The sequence below is a fragment of the Dermacentor variabilis genome, chromosome 3 (genome assembly GCF_050947875.1).
Source record: "Dermacentor variabilis isolate Ectoservices chromosome 3, ASM5094787v1, whole genome shotgun sequence".
In the NCBI taxonomy this organism is placed as follows: domain Eukaryota; kingdom Metazoa; phylum Arthropoda; class Arachnida; order Ixodida; family Ixodidae; genus Dermacentor; species Dermacentor variabilis.
In genome coordinates, this window is record NC_134570.1 from 42,906,594 (window position 1) to 42,924,851 (window position 18,258).

Genomic DNA, 18,258 nt, shown 5'->3' on the forward strand with positions numbered 1-18,258 from the left:
AGCGATCGAACGTTTCATCGTGAGAGCCGAGTTGATTTGGTCGCACCCACAGCAGCTTTTGTCGTCGACTTATTCCTACGTCAAAACGAGTTCGCATGCTAAGACCGCATGCTAAGCAGAAAATGTTTCCTTAGTTTGGGACATGGTCCCCTTAAGCTGTTCAGAATCGACAGATGGTCCAATTAAAAGTCGCATTTCAGCGCTTGTGTCCATCTTTTCTCTGCCACCTGTGAGCAATCGCTTTCCTTTTTTTTTTACAGGCAGGTGCTTACGTAACGTCTTTCGCCAGCATGTCCCCCTTCGCCTCTAATTTTAAATCATTTTCTTTTCATTGCCAATTGCCAAAAGGTAGTCATGGAAACGGCCACCGCAATGTAAGAGTCCCGATCACGACCATGGCCTACCACCAAAAAAAAAAAAAAAAACGACAGATATATTGCACTCGTTGTAATCTACAGGTTAAATGACTATTTCGATACCGTTTTTTTTTTCGTTACATAATTTCATGGAAAACAGAGATGGTCACCACGCCAAACCGTGGAGGATAAAGCTACGGTTCAAAAAAAATTTATTTTTGTTGTTGTTGCTAGCCATATCTACGTAAAGTCAGTATTCAGCAGACTACTGTCTGGTCATACCTACATGTTTGTAGGCCGACACTTTAACTTTGCGTGAATATTCAGACATGTCATCGCCTGCATATATACCTATAGAGGCAAGTTCTGCCCTGTCAACGCTCATGTCATGGTAATTAATGCATGGATTCACGCGTGTACTCTACGCTCTACAGATTTTTTTTTTCTATTCAGACTGTATACAGTCTGTAAAATGTGTGCGTCCTCTACTCTCTTCGACAATGTAAACCCTTTGGGTCTATCTTGCCACAAAACGATAATCGTCATCTGTCTTGCTTGCGTTTCCTTTGTCGAAAACGCTGCGCTCGCTACTTTCCTGTCGAAAATGCTCTGTCATGCTGATAACGCACATGCCGTTCGTGACATGAAAGTACCGGGCCCGCAGCGTTAAAGGATGGAAATGCGGACAAGACAGATGACGGTTACTGTTGCGTGGCAACATACGACCCAAAGGGTGTAATTTTGCTTAAGTGTGTAGGGCTTGTCCCGCAACGATTACCATCATCTTCCTTGCACATGCTTTCGTTTCCTTTCTCGAAAACTCTGAGCTCGCTACGTTCCTGTCGAGAATGATACGTCACGCTGATAACGTGCATGCCGTTCGTGACCTGCAAGTACCGGGCGCGTAACGTTAGAGAAATGGAATTAAGGCCCGCAAGATAAATGACAATTATCGTTGTGGGACAAGATAAGCCGCCAATGGGTGCAAACTTTTTTAAGAGTGTACGGACGCAATAGCTGCGTGGATCTTGCTTACAGTTGGGGACAGCGTAGTCGGAGTCGTCGAGGTCTCTCAAGACTTCTTCCTGAGGGCTAGCTGAAAGAGAAGACACACGGTAGGCCTTGTTCTATATCGGTGATCAAGAACGAAGCCACCCGCTAAGCACGTGCAGGTCAAAAGCACGACGTCCCTTACCCTTCAAGTACTCCCTGTTTCGGTAAGGCGGCGTAGGCGTCACTCCTGTCCTGAAAATCAGGTCAGCTCTTTAGGACCATGAAAAGGAAACGCGACATCCTTTTTGGAACAGGTTCGTCTGCAAACATCTCGCGCGAAATTGTTCGCAACCATATTCAACCGCAATGAGCTCCTCTTCCCAGTAAGCGGCGCAGGGTGTACTGAACTCATTTAAAGGGATAGCTGAATTTCAGACTCGGCTGTATAGATTAAAGGTAATAGGTAATGTGATTTCACCACATTGCGTAATGCGTTCGATTTGCGTCGCTTTATTACACTAAGTGCGACGGCTGTAAAACATTGTTCCCGGAAGCCCAGAAATTTTATTGCTGCCACCTTGAGGGCAAATAAAAGTTCCGCGCACGAAATAGTAAGCCTAGTAGCATGGTTCGTCATTGACAGCACCTTCTGTGTGGACGATGCCGTGGATGATGTAGCCCCAGAAGACACCCACCAAAGTGACCATGGCGAAGGAACAAAATGCGATGATAGAGATGCTCCTGTTCACAAAGCAAGCACCGAAAGAGAAAAAAATGGCGTTACCAGCAGAGTAAGAAGTGAATCTCACAAAAATTGCCGTACAGATGCATTAGTATACGTTCACCTTCTCTTTTTTTGCGTTGGCTACTTCACTCGCATTATGCCTCAGAAATGCTATCCTTCTTGACACGTCAAAACAACGCTAAACTGGAGGCTATGTCATGCGCTCTGCGCATTTGTACGTGACCAGTGCAGGCTGTTACTGACACAGTGCGGCCAACCTACAAAGCCAGTTTTCCACTAACTCCGAGAAAAAGATCCCTAGATTTCCCTATAATATTCCGTAATGTCGCTGTTAATTTTTTCGATACAGTTTCTGTCATAATGATATTTTGTTTGTGTTATGCATATACACTGCAAAAGTTATAGTTTAAACTTATATCTAAGCTCGCTTTAACATGTTCAAATGCTGAGCTCACGCACTCAAGCTCAAACGATGTCGCAGTGCAAATTGTTATCCTAAACAAAGCTTCCTGCTTGAAGCCATAAACACAGGAAGCGTCAGCACGTGTATATACTTTGTTGTTGTTCGAAGTTGCTTTGGACGTAGACCATAGTGCTCAGAATAAACAGTGCATCCCATTCCGACAGCAATGCAAATGATGTGAATAATTTTTTTTTCGAAGGTCATGTACTGGACGGTGGCAACACAACACATACGCACTTACGCGGAATTTGAAGCGAAGTACGAAGATACGCATAACTGCTTCACATACTCACATTTTACAAGAATAATAGTTGATTGGAATAAACTGCCTGATCAAGTTGTTACACAAAATTTTTTGTCCAGTTTTCAGGCGCACCTGTATTCTTGACCCAATCGCACGTAGTTTATTTGCTCCTTTTTTCGTGCGTTCAGTCCTTTTTTCCATGTTGAATTCAAGAGTCGGCATGATTGCTTGAACTGTATGTTTGTATGAATTAACTTGCATGTTTCCCCCTGCTAAGATCATGTAAAAGATCGCGGTATCTATAAATAAATAAATAAATAAATAAACTAATAAATAAATAAATAAATAAATAAATAAATAAATACGCGGCCCATTTTTATCTTTCCTCCAATGCTAAACTCGCCCAAACACATGACTACTGAGACTTGGTCCAAGGTTGCTCTGCCTATGGGCTGTTCCCGGTAAATGTTCCCGGCATGGATGTTTAGCGCCGCAACCTCAGTGTCGAGCTCGGCGCTAGGCCTATCTGTCCACTTACACCCAAGTTTGCCCGCACTGCTTTGTTTTGGCGTTTCAGCCTGCGTTTGTTTCGCTGGCTTCAGATGAGTGTTTCATTCAGAGTGCACAGACATCGATAGCCCATGTTAATGACACGGACGGCAAAATCGCAGTGGCAGTACTTCGTAAAAGGTCCCATTGCATCCACACCTTGGCGTTTATTCAGCGTGATGCGTTCGTTGCGGTGCTGTACAATCAAAATTGATAGTTCACGTGCTAAAGCGAAGGTAATTTGCGACGTCCCAAATTCAAGCATACGCTATCACGTCAGCAATTTCACAACGCCGATGCCGTAGTGCATAAACTTTTCTAGATATTTATACATTTTCCTGTTTCCATAATCGAAGATTAAAATCTCTAATCTAGGAAAATTTTCTCTAGCGTTGGCAGCACTGTACTGATGCATCCGACAGCACGGAAGGAATACGTGCAAATAATGCTTTATAGTCGGCCTGTCTCACTCCCGGCTTCCGTTTCGACCTGCTCACGTTAGGTTCATGCCGACAAACCTACTGCACCTATCTTGTTACAAAGGCCTCGCTGCTGAAACGAAGACTGGAGGTAAGGACAAAAATGGGCATGTTTCTAGCCTTCTTCTTTTACCTTCTCTTTTCGTTTCAGTGGCGCTGCCGTACAGCAATGGATGTTCACCAACTTGCCCACTTTTCTATTACGATGCTGTCCTACCTTATGCGACGGAAATATTACTTAATTCGTCGGTTCCCGTTGCGCGACCACAGCCGGCTGCGCTTACTGTTTCTTTCTGAGTGTCCTTCCTGGCGGGGCGGCGTTGAAGCGCAATCGACGATGGAGGGACTCCGACGACCTGAAAAATGAGGCGGTCGACTTCAGTCGCTGCTTTCTTGCGATGCGCTATAAGACGGGACACAGCGTCGTCAGCTCAAATGTAATACAGGGCACTGGTATTCAGTGGTAAAACGTGAAAGAGCAAAAATCAAACGGTTGCCAATGCCCGGTTTTCCGTCGTTCTTACTTACCCTTCTGAGACGTCCTTGGAAAATGACACCCTTCGAGAAATTTCCAATCTAGAAAATCGAAATAGTATGAAGGGTCAAATAAGTTAACCTGCTTTCAGTACATATATATCTATAAGGAGAAGTTGTCCTAGTGCGCAATGTGACCATATCCAACCAACCAGCGTTCCGCGCATCTTTTCTTTTTCTTTTCATTGCGTTATGTTATGAAAAGTTTCTAAGTCATACGCTTACAAGTCGGCAAAACGCGCAACACAATAAGCCACTGTCCTGTCCGCCCTCGTTCTTTCGCACTCGTGCTTTGCGTCATATTGGGCACTGAGAATTGTACTACATGTACTGCATTGACCATACCAATTCTCAATTGCGTTCACTTGATTAATATTGTTCTACTCTAGCTGTGACTTTTTCCAGAGTAATGGTACTTAAGTGTCTAAGATACGTGTTTTTGCATATAGTTACAGCCTGTTTTAAAGTAATATCGCAACTGTACTTGTTTTTTCTCCTTTTTTTTTTATGATGGACTGGTATGCCACTGAAAGGTGTTTTCTTTTCGGTTTGTATGGATTGCTATATTTTTTTGTAGATATACGAGTGCTGTACGAACTGTGTACGAGGATGTTGGGTCCTCTGTCAGGCATTTTGCCTTTAGTCCCAACATCCTCTTGTTTTTTCTACAGGGAAACATTAAAACTTATACTCATTGATATTTTGCGCGGTGCGTTCAATAACCTTTCGCACTCCGCCAACATTTGGCGTTCGCGGATTCATTGGTATCGACCCTTCTCTTCACGATTAGACAAACAAATGCACTGGGTGTCCAAGCCGGGTTGACTGGTTCTCGTATAAAAATTGCGAACAGTGCGGACCCGTCGCGACAAGAGACATACCAGGAGGGCGGTCCTGCTTCTAGTACCTGCCCTGTTCGCATTTCTCTCGTCGTGTCGTCGACGCTGTTCGCCACGCTTACACTAATGCCTACCATATTGCTCGTGATTCAGGCCTGTGTACTGCGAGGCGCTATGCGCGCGCTACATATATCCTTGTCGAAATTTTGCCGAACGTTTATTTTGATGCCATTTAAACGTGGTGACGCTTTGCGAACTGTTCCATCGTCTCTCGTGTACTTTGCTGTAGCCATTGGAGATAACTTATCCCAGTCCACTGAAGCAAACTCTACAGAAAATAATTCGACTGCCTTTGTCCGGATTGCGTGTCGCCACCTAATATCTGTCGCACGTCAAGTCGCACAGATTTTACAATATATATCTGACCTACTATCAAAAGAAAGAAAGAAAGAAAGAAAAAGAAAGAAAGAAGGAAACTGTAATAGCTATTTTAGCGCTCACTCACGAATGTTAGCGCATTTTGAAAGCTCATACCGTCTGGGTCGCTCTCCTGGTTTCCTCAAGATGGAAGGAAACGGTGGACCTCTGCGAAATAACAGTAGAAGACCAACTTGTGAGCTTCTGAAATATATATATATATATATATATATATATATATATATATATATATATATATATATATATATATATATATATATATATATATAAACTCAATAGCGTCCTCCATCTGCATATAGTGCAACGGCGAACTGAACAATCATCGTCGGTAGCCGTCAACCGTCGCAGCGATGGCTGATTAGACATCACTGCGACGGTCCCGAACGTCGGTGAATGAGAAAATGTTTCCGAATAGTGGCCAGGAGGTTCTGTATACACAAAAGTCGCACGCTGGCGCGCTTCGCGACAATAAGCACACGTCAATCGTGATACCTGGCGTTACACTAGCGAAGGCGGACGACAGACAGCTGTTACGAACGAAAATCTTTGTGAATTCAGCCCCAGTTATTCGCGTACATCAGGCAGCGCCTTTCGTGAATAAAACACTTGCCCGAGGCTGGCTACTTGCGCGAGGCACGTGCTAGCCTCACGTACATAAGAAATTTCGCAAAATGCAGGGCATATCTTGGTCCAGTTGGACCAAGATTTTTAAGAAAACCCAGGAGCTCTAGAGAAACCGTACCGACTGCATCGTAGCGGCACTCGTGTGTACTTACAGCCAGAATATATTTTTCACGACGAAGTGTTAATTAATTGCTTATCAATAGTTCGCTATTGAACTTTTTAATTATTGCTTGAATCGCAAACATGTCACTTACAAAGTTGTACGGCACCTTATAACCTCCGAATCAGGCATTAATATTGTGTTGAAGTGCGCCTGGTTCTTTTTTCCAACAAGAAACAAAATCCCGTGAAATACACGAAATATGGAATAAGGGTGCGCGCTAGCGCGCCATTAAGCGCCAGCATATGCGAACACAAGAATGTTGTGCTCGATCATGAGCCACTCGGGATAGCTTTAACCTTCGCGTATCATGAAACAAAGCTATAGAAGAAATTCGAATAAAAATGACACTGCGCTGAAAAGCACGAAAAAATAAATAAAGGCAGCTCTCGGAAGAACAGAAATGATCTACACAGGAGTTTATTTCAATAAAAAATAAACCAAGAGCACGTAAGGCGTCTCAGCCGCCCACAGAGAAACATCCAAAGGTACAACTGGTTTAGCCTTTTACCCTTTCCGTCTTTTGAACTTTGGAAAAAAGGCAAGACAAAGCAGTTTTTTACCTATTTCTATCTTTTCGCAAGCTTTCTTTTTATGTAAGGATAGGGTGACATCACGAAAGCTCGTTAAACAGTCACGCTTTACACCAGTTTCGAGCGGTTATAGCAGCTTGACTAACGATGTTGGAATCTCGCGGCAGACTCAGCAGGAGTCAAAAACTATGAATGTTTGTTTAAAACTATTTGAAGAAGCTGCACCGTAAGACTATACTGCCGCCCAAACGCCTGTATTTCACTCTGCCAATAATTTCGTGTTGCGTTGACCTCTTCATTTTCTGTTTTGTTCGAAACCATAAGAAAAGCCAAAAGTGCACTTTCAAGCAAACGTATGCATGTCAAGTTCCTCGTTGATTAAGTCACTCACTCCATTCCTCAAGAGCAAGAAGTTCCGTATCACCGTAAAAAGACGTGAGAATGTGCCATTGCCAGAAGATTTTACTTACATTCGATAGAACTCCATCGTCTCGGCGTCTGGTACGACCTCACTATCTTCGTCCCTGGTAAGAAAAACAAGGTATCATGAAACACGAGCATACGCCATCACCTGCGTATGCTATACTCTTCTTGGCGGCTATCAAACAGTACCAAAGCTCAAAGCATGGCTGCGATGGGCGAAGTTCACAATCCTTGTATAATGTTCCGACAATTCAATTCACTGTATACACATTACACTGCTGGCGCGCATCTTGCGAATGGTTGTCACATTTAGTTGTCAAAAAACGCAGCTGGTTTGTGTATTAGAGGCTCGATTGCGCAACATTTGGACGACACACAATGTGTGTTTCTCTTCAGTGTGTGCCGTCCAAATGTTGCGCCATCGAGCCTCTAACATGCTATACCAACACGCCCAGACCTCAACCTTGGTTTGTGTAGCGATCTTGAACGGCGTGTTCCAAAGTTCACACGATCGCACCTTCACGCAATCGCGATATACGCGCGTGAATTAACGCATGCGAATGAACTCTGATACTGCGTGGTACGACGTAATGTTTTATCAATAGCTCGTGGACGGCGCAACTGGGAATGCTTTCGCGAAGCCGTCTATACTCACAGCTCCATTGCGGGTTGCGTTGAACTTCACTGAAGAGGTGACCGACGAAGGAAAGCGTTCTTTCCCAGTCGCTCAGCGCGGACGCTGTGCCAAGTCGGCACCCCGAGGACGTCTACCGCAAGAGAAGCACGGCGTCCCGCTCATCATCCTTGCGGACGCTCGAGAGGATGACACGCCGGGCACGACATGGACGGCGGAGAGGTCGTCCCCGGGTTCGGGGCGTCTGGCAACGCGTCACGCTCCCTGGACAAGCAGCGCAAGGCAAGCTCTCCCGTTCAGCAAAGTGTCGATGGTGCCGCCACACTGGACTCGCGGTCTCTCGCGGCCGCAGCTAGGTGCCTCGCGCTACAGCCGCAAGGACGCCCCCTAGCTGCCGGCCTCTGGACTAAACGGTTCATCCGCTTGTCCAGATGATGATCCTAGACAAAGGCGCATATCCACTACGGAGGACAAGGGACGGGATATAAAGAAGGTGGGGTGGGGTAGTGGTAATAGTAGTAATTATAATGATAAAGCTAAAAATTATTGATAATATTGATACATGCATCCACTGAAGAAGGCCGGAACACAATCGTACCAACGGATACGACGACGACGACGAAAGGACACGAAGGAAAAACATTTTAGAACCAACGCACACGCAACTTGGTTTAAATTTCTCCATTTTAAATATCCTTTTTATCGGAGACTCCTCTCTTGAAAACTACCGCAGGGATGTCTCCTCAGCTGTGGAGGAATTCATAGTTGTTTCAAGACGATTTTCTTAGGTTTTTCTTGCATTGTTGTTATCCGCTTCCACATGACACCTTTACCACTTTTTGTGATATCAACATCTTCCTAATACCATCCAAATCTTGACCAATCCCAGCAGTACGCGCCATCGAAGAAGGGTATTCTATCGTATTCTATCACGCAAGATATCAGCTAGACTGGTCAGCGTACCAATACGTTTTATAAATGTACCCATAAATAGTATTCTGTGTAAGCAGTGCTTCATTAGCGCACGAATATTGTTATTTACGTTTACATGAATATTTGTGTATAGAGGCCCCGAATCACTGTTTATCGAAGTCGATAAATGCATTTGAAGTTCAAATAGACTATTTCAGAAATACGTTGGCGCCAAAAGTACTTAAATAACGTTCATAAGAAGCATAGTTATTGCCAGTATCGCCTACGATCCCGTTCGCTGTGCTCCCGTTCTTTCTATAATGCCTTGCACTGCGAAGACTACGGCGGAGTGGGACGTGCCCACAACGCTCCGCCTACTGAACGTCACCGCGGTGCGCAGTTCAAATTTGATTTTGGATGTGCAAGTAAACGCCACGACTTCTGATTCTGCGCCTAACAACGTGCCAAACGCGGTTTTCATCAGCGAGCCTCAGTGCGCTCAGCCAGCGGACTCTTCGCGGCACACCGCGGCGGCCACGGTATCAATGTTACGTTGCACATGGCGTCCAAGATTGGCTCCGCGCGGGTTTAGAAAATCACGCGGAGGTAATCTTGGAGGCCATGCGTAGCAGACCGCAACTGTATTGCGTATGCGCGGCCTTCGGTTTGTGCACAAACGGGCTTCAGTGCGCGCCCGCGCGCACATGCTCCAGTCTGGCTTTGTTACGTGGTGGCTTTGTCGTGCACCAGCTTGACTGACGAATAGTCATCATCATCATCATCATCATCCTGGTTACGCCCACTGCAGGGCAAAGGCCTCTCCCATACTTCTCCAACAACCCCGGTCATGTACTAATTGTGGCCATGTTGTCCCTGCAAACTTCTTAATTTCATCCGCCCACCTAACTTTCTGCCGCCCTCTGCTACGCTTTCCTTCCCTTGGAATCCATTCCGTAACTCTTAATGACCATCGGTTACCTTCCCTCCTCATTACGTGTCCTGCCCATGCCCATTTCTTTTTCTTGATTTCAACTAAAATGTCATTAACTCGCGTTTGTTCCCTCACCCAATCTGCTCTTTTCTTATCATTTAACGTTACACCCATCATTCTTCTTTCCATAGCTCGTTGCGTCGTCCTCAATTTAAGTAGAACTCTTTTCGTAAGCCTCCGGGTTTCTGCCCCGTACGTGAGTGCTGGTAAGACACAGCTGTTATACACTTTTCTCTTGAGGGATAATGGCAACCTGCTGTTCATGATTTGAGAATGTCTGCCAAACGCACCCCAGCCCATTCTTATTCTTCTGATTATTTCAGCCTCATGATTCGGATCTGCGGTCACTACCTGCCCTAAGTAGATGTATTCCCTTACCACTTCCAGTGCCTCGCTACCTATCGTAAACTGCTGTTCTCTACCGAGACTGTTAAACATTACTTTAGTTTTCTGCAGATTATTTTTTAGACCCACCCTTCGGCTTTGCCTCTCCATATCAGTGAGTATGCATTGCAGTTGGTCCCCTGAGTTACTAAGCTAGGCAATATCATCAGCAAATCACATATTACTAAGGTATTATCCATTAACTCTAATCCCCAATTCTTCCCAATCCGGGTTTCTGAATACCTCCTGCTAACACGCTGTGTATAGCATTGGAGAAATCGTATCTCCCTGCCTGACGCCTTTCTTTATTGGGATTTTGTTGCTTTCTTTATGGAGGAGTACGGTGGCTGTGGAGCCGCTATAGATATCTTTCAGTATTTTTACATACGGCTCGTCTACACCCTGATTCCGTAATGCCTACATGACTGCTGAGGTTTCGACTGAATCAAACGCTTTCTCGTAATCAATGAAAGCCATCTATAAGGGTTGGTTATATTCCGCACATTTCTCTGTCACCTGACTGATAGTGTGAATATGGTATATTGTTGAGTAGCCTTTACGGAATCCTGCCTGGTCCTTTGGTTAACAGAAGTCTAACGTGTTCCTGATTCTATTTGCGATTACGTTAGTAAATACTTTGTAGGCAATGGACAGTAAGCTGATCGGTCTGTGATTTTTCAAGTCTTTGGCGTCCCCTTTCTTATGGATTAAGATTATGTTAGCGTTCTTCCAAGATTCCGGTACGCTCGAGGTCATGAGGCATTGCGCATACAGGGTGGCCAGTTTTTTCCAGAACAATCTGCCCGCCATCCTTCAACAAAGCTGCTGTTACCTGATCCTCCCCCGCTTCCTTCCCTCTTTGCATAGCTCCCAAGACTTTCTTTACTTTGACGGATAGTATCTACATCCAACTCGCGTGTTTTGAATCGCCATCAGTAGCTCATTGCGAAGTCTGCCAAGGCGTCTAACCAGGAGCGACCTGGAGCGAGCGCGCGCTGGCAAGCGTGCGTGTGGTCGACCTTACGTTTCACGTGGTTCGAGGCTAGTTGAGTGTTTAAAGCTAGTCGAAATTAGCGAGACCCGACTTCTACGATATTAACAAGGACGGTGGCCAAATTTTAATTCCTACGCGGGTGCCCGCGGTAGAGCGTGAGCTGACGACAGTCGGCTTCTTCCGAAAGTGCGTAATTAGTATATGCTAAAGCAGATCTACGGTCATTTCAGCCTGTTTATTAAACAACGTCAATAAATATACGCAGTATTAGTAGGAAGAAGCGCACTGATCTAAACAGCCTTCCTGATTGATGTCAGCTATTCGCCAATGGCAACCGCTGGTGGGAATCTGCTATATTACGAAATAAACCTTCCGGAAAAAGGTGAAGAGCTGGCTTCTGTTGAAAAGATAGCGTTTGAGAAAAAGGTGACTTCGCGCTCTGCTTCCGATCTCCACGCGCGCAGCACGACTGCACAACAGCGTTCACAGCAGTGTATGCTATTCGCGCGCTGTGTTTTTTCACCAAGCCAGAGGGATGGTTCAGGGCCCCTTTAAGAACGTAAGGAAAAGAAGAAGAACGTACGTTTTCATCAGCCCTCAGTCTACTGTAAGAAAAAAACACAGAAGCAATTCAAATCTTAAAAAAAAAAAGCCGCCAGATGCCGCGCCCGGTGGGAATCTTACACTCTTAAAACGGTTGCACCCTTTGGGGTGTATATTTGTCCCACAACAATAATCGTCATCTGCCTTGCTTGCGTTTCCTTTCCTGAAAACTCGGCGCTCGCTACTTTCCTGTCGAGAATGCTGCGTCACACTGATAACGCGCATGCCGTTCGTGACTAGGGAGTACCGGGCTCGCAGCGTTGAAGAAAGGAAACGCGGGCAACACGGATGACGATTATTGTTGTGGGACGACTGTGTAGTGTAGACGACTCTTTCATGACCGACATGACACCCTTGTCATGACATTCATGTCATCAGCGATCATTTATGTTCGTCATACACTCTTGTCATACTATGCCAATTTTGGTACATACCAAGTTCACGAAACGACCATGAGAGCACTAGGACGTAGATGGCTGGCTGGCGGGCTGGCTGGCTCGATAGATAGATAGATAGATAGATAGATAGATAGATAGATAGATAGATAGATAGATAGATAGATAGATAGATAGATAGATAGATAGATAGATAGATAGATAGATAGATAGATAGATAGATAGATAGATAGATAGATAGATAGATAGATAGATAGATAGATGTTCGCCAAGAAATGCTTCGCATTTAATAGGAGAGGTACAGAAAAGCGAAATTACAGGATTAAAAAGGCAATGACATATAGCCCGACTAATATACCGGGTGTCCCAGTTAACTTGCACCAAGATTTACAAAAGAAATCCAAGAGCACTAGAGAAATCGTACCGACTGCATAGTAGCTGCAGTCATGTGTACTTACAGCCAGTATTTTTTTCATCACGAAGTACTACTTAATTGCTTTTATTTAGTGAACTTTTTACTCATTGCTTGAATCGCAAACATATCAATTAAATAGTTGTAGGGCACCTCAAATAACCTCCAAATCAAGCATTTGTTTCGTGCTCAGCTTTGCCTCATTTGTTTTTCCGAGACCTTTTTCCAAGCTAACTTTTCGGTTTAGCGTGGCCTGCTTTGATTGGATAGAGTAACGACATGGAGGCGGCGAGGCACCCTGCTTAGATTTCGTTTAGGCTAATTTGTTACTTGTTCTTCGTGGCGATACCAAAACATAAATGGCGGAGTCCGTTTTCTTTAGTCTCATCTCTCTTTGAGGACAAAGGATTGGTGTATACCGTCATTATTAAGGTCAACTTTCTGTTCTGACGCTGTGGGGCCTAACAAAAGACACGTCGCCGTTCCTATCGAAAGTGCTTTGATTGTTATATACCAGATGGCACCACAGGATTTGGCATTTGCCATCTATTCGTTATGCGGAACGCTCCACGTTTTACATGCGCCTAAGTTTGTCTCTGAAGCGCCGCATTAAAACCGTCTCGTTTCGTTTACGCTTTCCACATATACGTCCTGTTTCCGGTCGCGTGGCAGAAGTTCGGTTTTATGAAACTTCAGGCTTCCCTTCTCGCTTTCTTTATGTGTACTTGAGTGCGCTCTTCAATGGGCGTCTTTTAGAACCGCGTGTTTCAGTTTACGGATGTTTGCGCACTGATCACGTGTGGCCGCTTGTTCCCAAAGGTAATCACCCGCATGCACGCACGCTATAAACACGCGCACAGACATGTAGCTAAAATTGGGACTAGTTGGCTGTACTACATCTGCGCCATTTTCTCGCGTCCTTTTTCCTCAGCAGCACCATTTCAATCGGCACTCGCTCCTTTTCCGGGTAAAAATTGCACAAACGGACGGATGAGCAAAAGTTCAAAATCGATGCAGATAAAGTGAGGAAGGTCATTGTGGATCACGGCCCATGCGATGGCAACGAGTCGGGGCTACAGTGGTTACGATTGCCAACATGCCGCGCAAAAAAAAAAAAAAAAAACCAGGAGACGTGCGTCCGCGACAGGACTCGAACCTGCAATCTTCTGATCCGAAGTCAGACGCCTTATCCATTAGGCCACGCGGACGGCTGCTGCTACGCTCCGAACACTTAGACACCGTTCGTCATTTCGAACGCTCTTTTCATTTTTTCTTTTTTTAATGGCAAGAATAGAGAACTATAGGTTAGGGGACGGAAACGGGGGCTTGCGTACGCAAGAACTAAAGGCGACGGTATGCGTGGACCCCGACGTAAAGGTCTGCGCATGCGCAGTACCGTAGCCCCTAGTTCTTACGTACGCCAGCCGCTTGCGTCCCTTAATCTAAAACACTCTAATAGAGAGTTTAATTTATGGCACGCAAGCAGCTTGAGCACGCAAGAACTAGGGGCTACGGTACTGCGCATGCGCAGACACCTACGTCCACTTTCCTCCTTGGGTTGTCGGGGTGGCCGAAAACATCGCTGCCCCTAAGCGGTCACGTTATCCACGTGTCTCTCGCGGTGTGCGAGAACTTACGCCTAGCTAGCGGGTAGATCATCTGATAAATCTTTCGCCAAGTGTCGACAGATGTGGTTTTTACATATATTTGTGAGGTTTAGCGCGTTCGGTATTCGGGTAAGCGCAGGTAGTTGGGGCGGGGGAGTAAAACGAAGTGGCCTGCATGGTGCAGCCACCTGGTGGTGCAAAGCTCAAACGGACAAAAACAGCTAATATTGCTGTAACCAAGTCTATTCTACTTCGCTGCTGGTGTAAATTTCAGCACTAGCGTAATCGTGTTGCTGCCATAAATTTGCACCTGAAGCAAATTAAAGTACACTTGGTTACTGCAATATTAGCTGTTCTTATCTGTTTGAGCTTTGCGCCACCAGGTTGCTGCACCATGCAGGCGGTCCCTTTTACGGCTCGGCCCCAACGCCCCTGCGTTTACCCGAATACCGGACATGCTAAACCTCTCTATTGACTGCTTTTAACAAGAATAGTTTTATGTGCTATACTTCGATTTAACATTTTAGAAATAACGACGCAGCAAAGACCAGACGTTGATGGCGCTGCGAGCGCATGCGACCTCAGTCCGGCTTGCGTTTGGGGCCGCTAACATGTAGGTGGTATTCCCGTGACTTCACGGCAGAGCAGGCTGGCGGGTGCAGCAACGGAAAGGGACCGAACTGCGTTGGCAACTATGAAACCACGATATTTTTGGGGAGCCGCTGTCACCAAATGCTATCTCCACTGTTGAAGCGCTGCCGATGTATATGCTTTTTTGCCTTGAAAGGAGTGCAGTAAGGCGCCGATCTCTTGCAAATTTGTAAGCACGAATGACAGCCCCTCATTAGAGACTTTTAGCCTGTCCGCTATTCCGGTAAACGGGAGCGCCTTGGGCGGATTGCCGGATTTTCGGGGGTGTAAACGTGAGCGGCTACAGCGGTGCAGCCGCCTGGTAGCGTAGAGTTCAACCAGACAAACACAGAGATAAAACTGCAGTAACCCACAATATCCTGCTTCGCTACTGCTGCAAATTTTTAGCAGTGGCGTAATTGTGAACACGATTACGCCACTGTCGAAAATTTACACCAGCAGCTAAGCAGAATATAGTAATTAGCTTTGTGTTTGTGTGGTTTAGTTTGCGCCACCAGCTGGCTCCGCCAGTCTGGCCGCTCACGTTTACGCCCCCGCTAAACCGGCAAACCGCCCGCGCTTGCCGGAATACCGGACACGCTAAACGTCTCTAACTTTTAGCGCGTCCGGTATTCCGGCAAGCGCGGGCGGTTTGGGGGTTTAGCGGGGGCGTGAACGTGAGCGGCCAGATTGGTGGCGCCAACTGGTGGCGTAAAGCTCAACCACACAAACACAAAGCTAATTACTATATTCTGCTTAGCTGCTGGTGGCGCACGCCTACAACGCCAAGCGGCCGCTGCCTGCGAGGAAGCGCGTACTAGCCGCTGGTTGCATTCGACGAGCTCATCCTTCCACGCGCACATAACGGCTGTCGGATGCGGGCTGCGCCGAGCGATGCCCAGCTTCGTCACCAACGCCGTCATTTCCCGGGAAACGCGAGCCCGGAGGGCACGCCCCGACGAACTGCAGTGATGACGCCACTGATCTTTTAACACATCCCAGTCATCCGGGTCGGCTCCGACAAGTGACGCCCTAACAGCTCGCAGTAATCCAGTTTTGGAGTCAAGCTCATGTAGGACGCGGCAGTCGAGACACCAAAGGCCTCGAGCTGACCGAGAACCTGAGGGCAGTTCCAATACTAACTCGAAGGGGCGATGGTCGCTTACTGGCGAAGGAGGGAGTGAGCGCACATCAGCGACATGGACGTAGCCGGTAAGACATCGCGGTACATCAGCTCTGTTGAACCTACTCGACGATGGCCGGCGACGCCACGTGCAAACGTACGTACTACCGTGAAGCAGTTCATGTGCGTCCAGGAGCGTAAACTGCTGCACCAGCCGACCTAGCTCCCTAGCGTTCCCGTTTGGCCTGCCCCTGACAGGGCCTTGGACATCTGCATCCGAATCAAGTACACAATTGAAGTCGCCCAAGAGAATTACCGGAAGCGAATCTGTGAAATATAGATCCAATGATTTGAAGAAGGTGTTAGAATTCGCAGAATGCGCCGGACCATGGATACACAGTAGTCCAATGCGTACTGAGTGAAATGTGCAGTCAAACGCCAGCACGCGTCCGAGCGCGTCGAAGGTTACATGATGGTCGCGCAACAGGATACGGTTAAGAACAAGCACTCCAACACCGCTCGAAGGCGTGGTGGCGTAAGAAAAGAAGCAGTCAGTATTGAAAGCGCGCACATTAAAAACCATGCACATTAAAAGTGATCACTCTGAGGTGAACATCCACGTTGATAGCTAGTGGTTAGCGTACCTTTAACTGTCAGGGCGAATTCAATTGAGCCGAAGTCGGCGCAGAAATTCTCACTTCTTCCGCGCTGGCAACCCGGCAGAAGCGCGAGGCTTCCGGGTTCAAGAGGAAGCCCTCAATGGGCTCCTGTCACGGGACGGAATGTCCGAGTCACTGGTCGAGCCGTAGTGCCTTTTCGTGCCAGCAGTAGTGAGGGAGGGTGGTAAAAAAAAATGACCGGGCTGCTACCGCCCGGACATGTCCTGGTCGCGACGACGTCCGCCAGCCTTACCACACCCAGCCGCAAAATGCAGATTTTGCTAAGTACCTTCTTACTCATAAGGGTAAATCGTACCCTTGAACGTACTGAATATTTCGCCTTACATATTCAAGAATTGAGAGCCACACAGAGTCGATATGCCATGAAAGGTGTAATCATGGCCCAAAATACGAATAGAATAGCTCGTTTGAATATGGAAAAGGAACCTTAGGCGTGTCTGTGGGGAACGAATGAACAAATAGCGACATTTTGAAATATTTTGCGCAGTAGCTGAAGTAATACGCTAAGCCGTCTGTTTAAAATAAGTTTATTTCAACAAGACACGATACGAACATTGAGTCACCATCACGGCACAATTACACGGGGACGACAACATATAAAGAACGAAGCGTTGTACACACGGCACGTTTTCAAAGCAGTGTCCAAATCCTCACTAGCTAACATTTAACCACATAGACGCAAACGCAGACACAGTTACGCATAATCTAGTTGTCATATGTATAAAATTATGTTCAATATTCCTGCACACACGTTACGTACAATAAATCTATTTGCTTTTTCATACCTTTCAGCTTTGGAGCCAATTCCTAATAGCAACACTGCTTGGAAGCCATACCAACAAGCTCCTTCACTTGCTCTAAGTTATATTCTCAATTTCGGTCAACAGTTTCTTTAGCACTTGTGAGAATTGTTAACTTTAAGTACTGTTACTAACAAGTATTAGATCTAGCATGTTTCATTTTACTTAATCATGATTGCTTTCTTGTTGTAGACAACATATGTAAAATAATAGGATAATATTGTGGACAGTGTTTCGTTTGCGAAAAGCTTAGACACCCACTTCCACCCGGCCCCGATTTCTTTTCAGTACTGGTTCTCATTCCAAACTGATGGCGTGCTCGATGCCAGAAAAGCGTCGCTCTTGCCAGCTTTAGGACACTCTGTTAACAGTAACGTGGCAATGCTTGAAGATGTCGCTGCAGTGGCTCCCATCTTAAAGCCCCTAAATATAGAAAGTAGCGAAACTCTCCTCCACTCAAGCGCTTTCCTCCTCGATATCCTCTCCCGCCCGTCTGCACGCTCTGCGCACGGCACGCTGAGAAAGCCACCGGGGGGCCACCGGCCATATGCCGTGGCTCGCACCCGCGAGCGGCCTACATTAGAGACTTTTAGCGTATCCGCTATTCCGGTAAACTGGGCCGGTTTGGACGGATTACCGGATGGTCGGGGGCGTAAACGTGAGCGGCCGGAGCAGTGCAGCCGCCTGGTGTTGTAGAGCTCAATCAGACAAAC

The 18,258-nt window shown here is 46.3% G+C and overlaps 1 protein-coding gene and 1 non-coding gene across 2 annotated transcripts; both read right to left on the reverse strand.

Moving 5' to 3' along the window:
- Nucleotides 1–1,901: 1,901 nt before the first annotated feature.
- Nucleotides 1,902–8,327, reverse strand: LOC142573937 (uncharacterized). The gene is made up of 6 exons (XM_075683135.1): nt 8,036–8,327; nt 7,428–7,481; nt 5,737–5,787; nt 4,358–4,405; nt 4,114–4,185; nt 1,902–2,090 (listed from the first exon to the last, which is right to left on the reverse strand). Exons 1-6 carry the CDS (start codon nt 8,041–8,043, stop codon nt 1,967–1,969), a joined length of 357 nt encoding a protein of 118 aa, XP_075539250.1. The 5' UTR covers nt 8,044–8,327; the 3' UTR covers nt 1,902–1,966.
- Nucleotides 8,328–13,840: 5,513 nt separating this feature from the next.
- On the reverse strand, nt 13,841–13,913 carry TRNAR-UCG (transfer RNA arginine (anticodon UCG)). The gene has a single exon. It is a non-coding gene; the product is annotated as a tRNA-Arg (tRNA).
- Between the last annotated feature and the right edge of the window lie 4,345 nt (nt 13,914–18,258).

Bases quoted from the DNA above. Each gene is read 5' to 3' on its own strand.
- LOC142573937 (XM_075683135.1), bottom strand. The intron at 4,406-5,736 runs GTATGAGCTTTC...TCGATTTTCTAG, and splicing joins CCAGGAGAGCGACCCAGACG to ATTGGAAATTTCTCGAAGGG. The intron at 2,091-4,113 runs GTAAGCGCAGCC...CTTTGTGAACAG, and splicing joins AGGACACTCAGAAAGAAACA to GAGCATCTCTATCATCGCAT.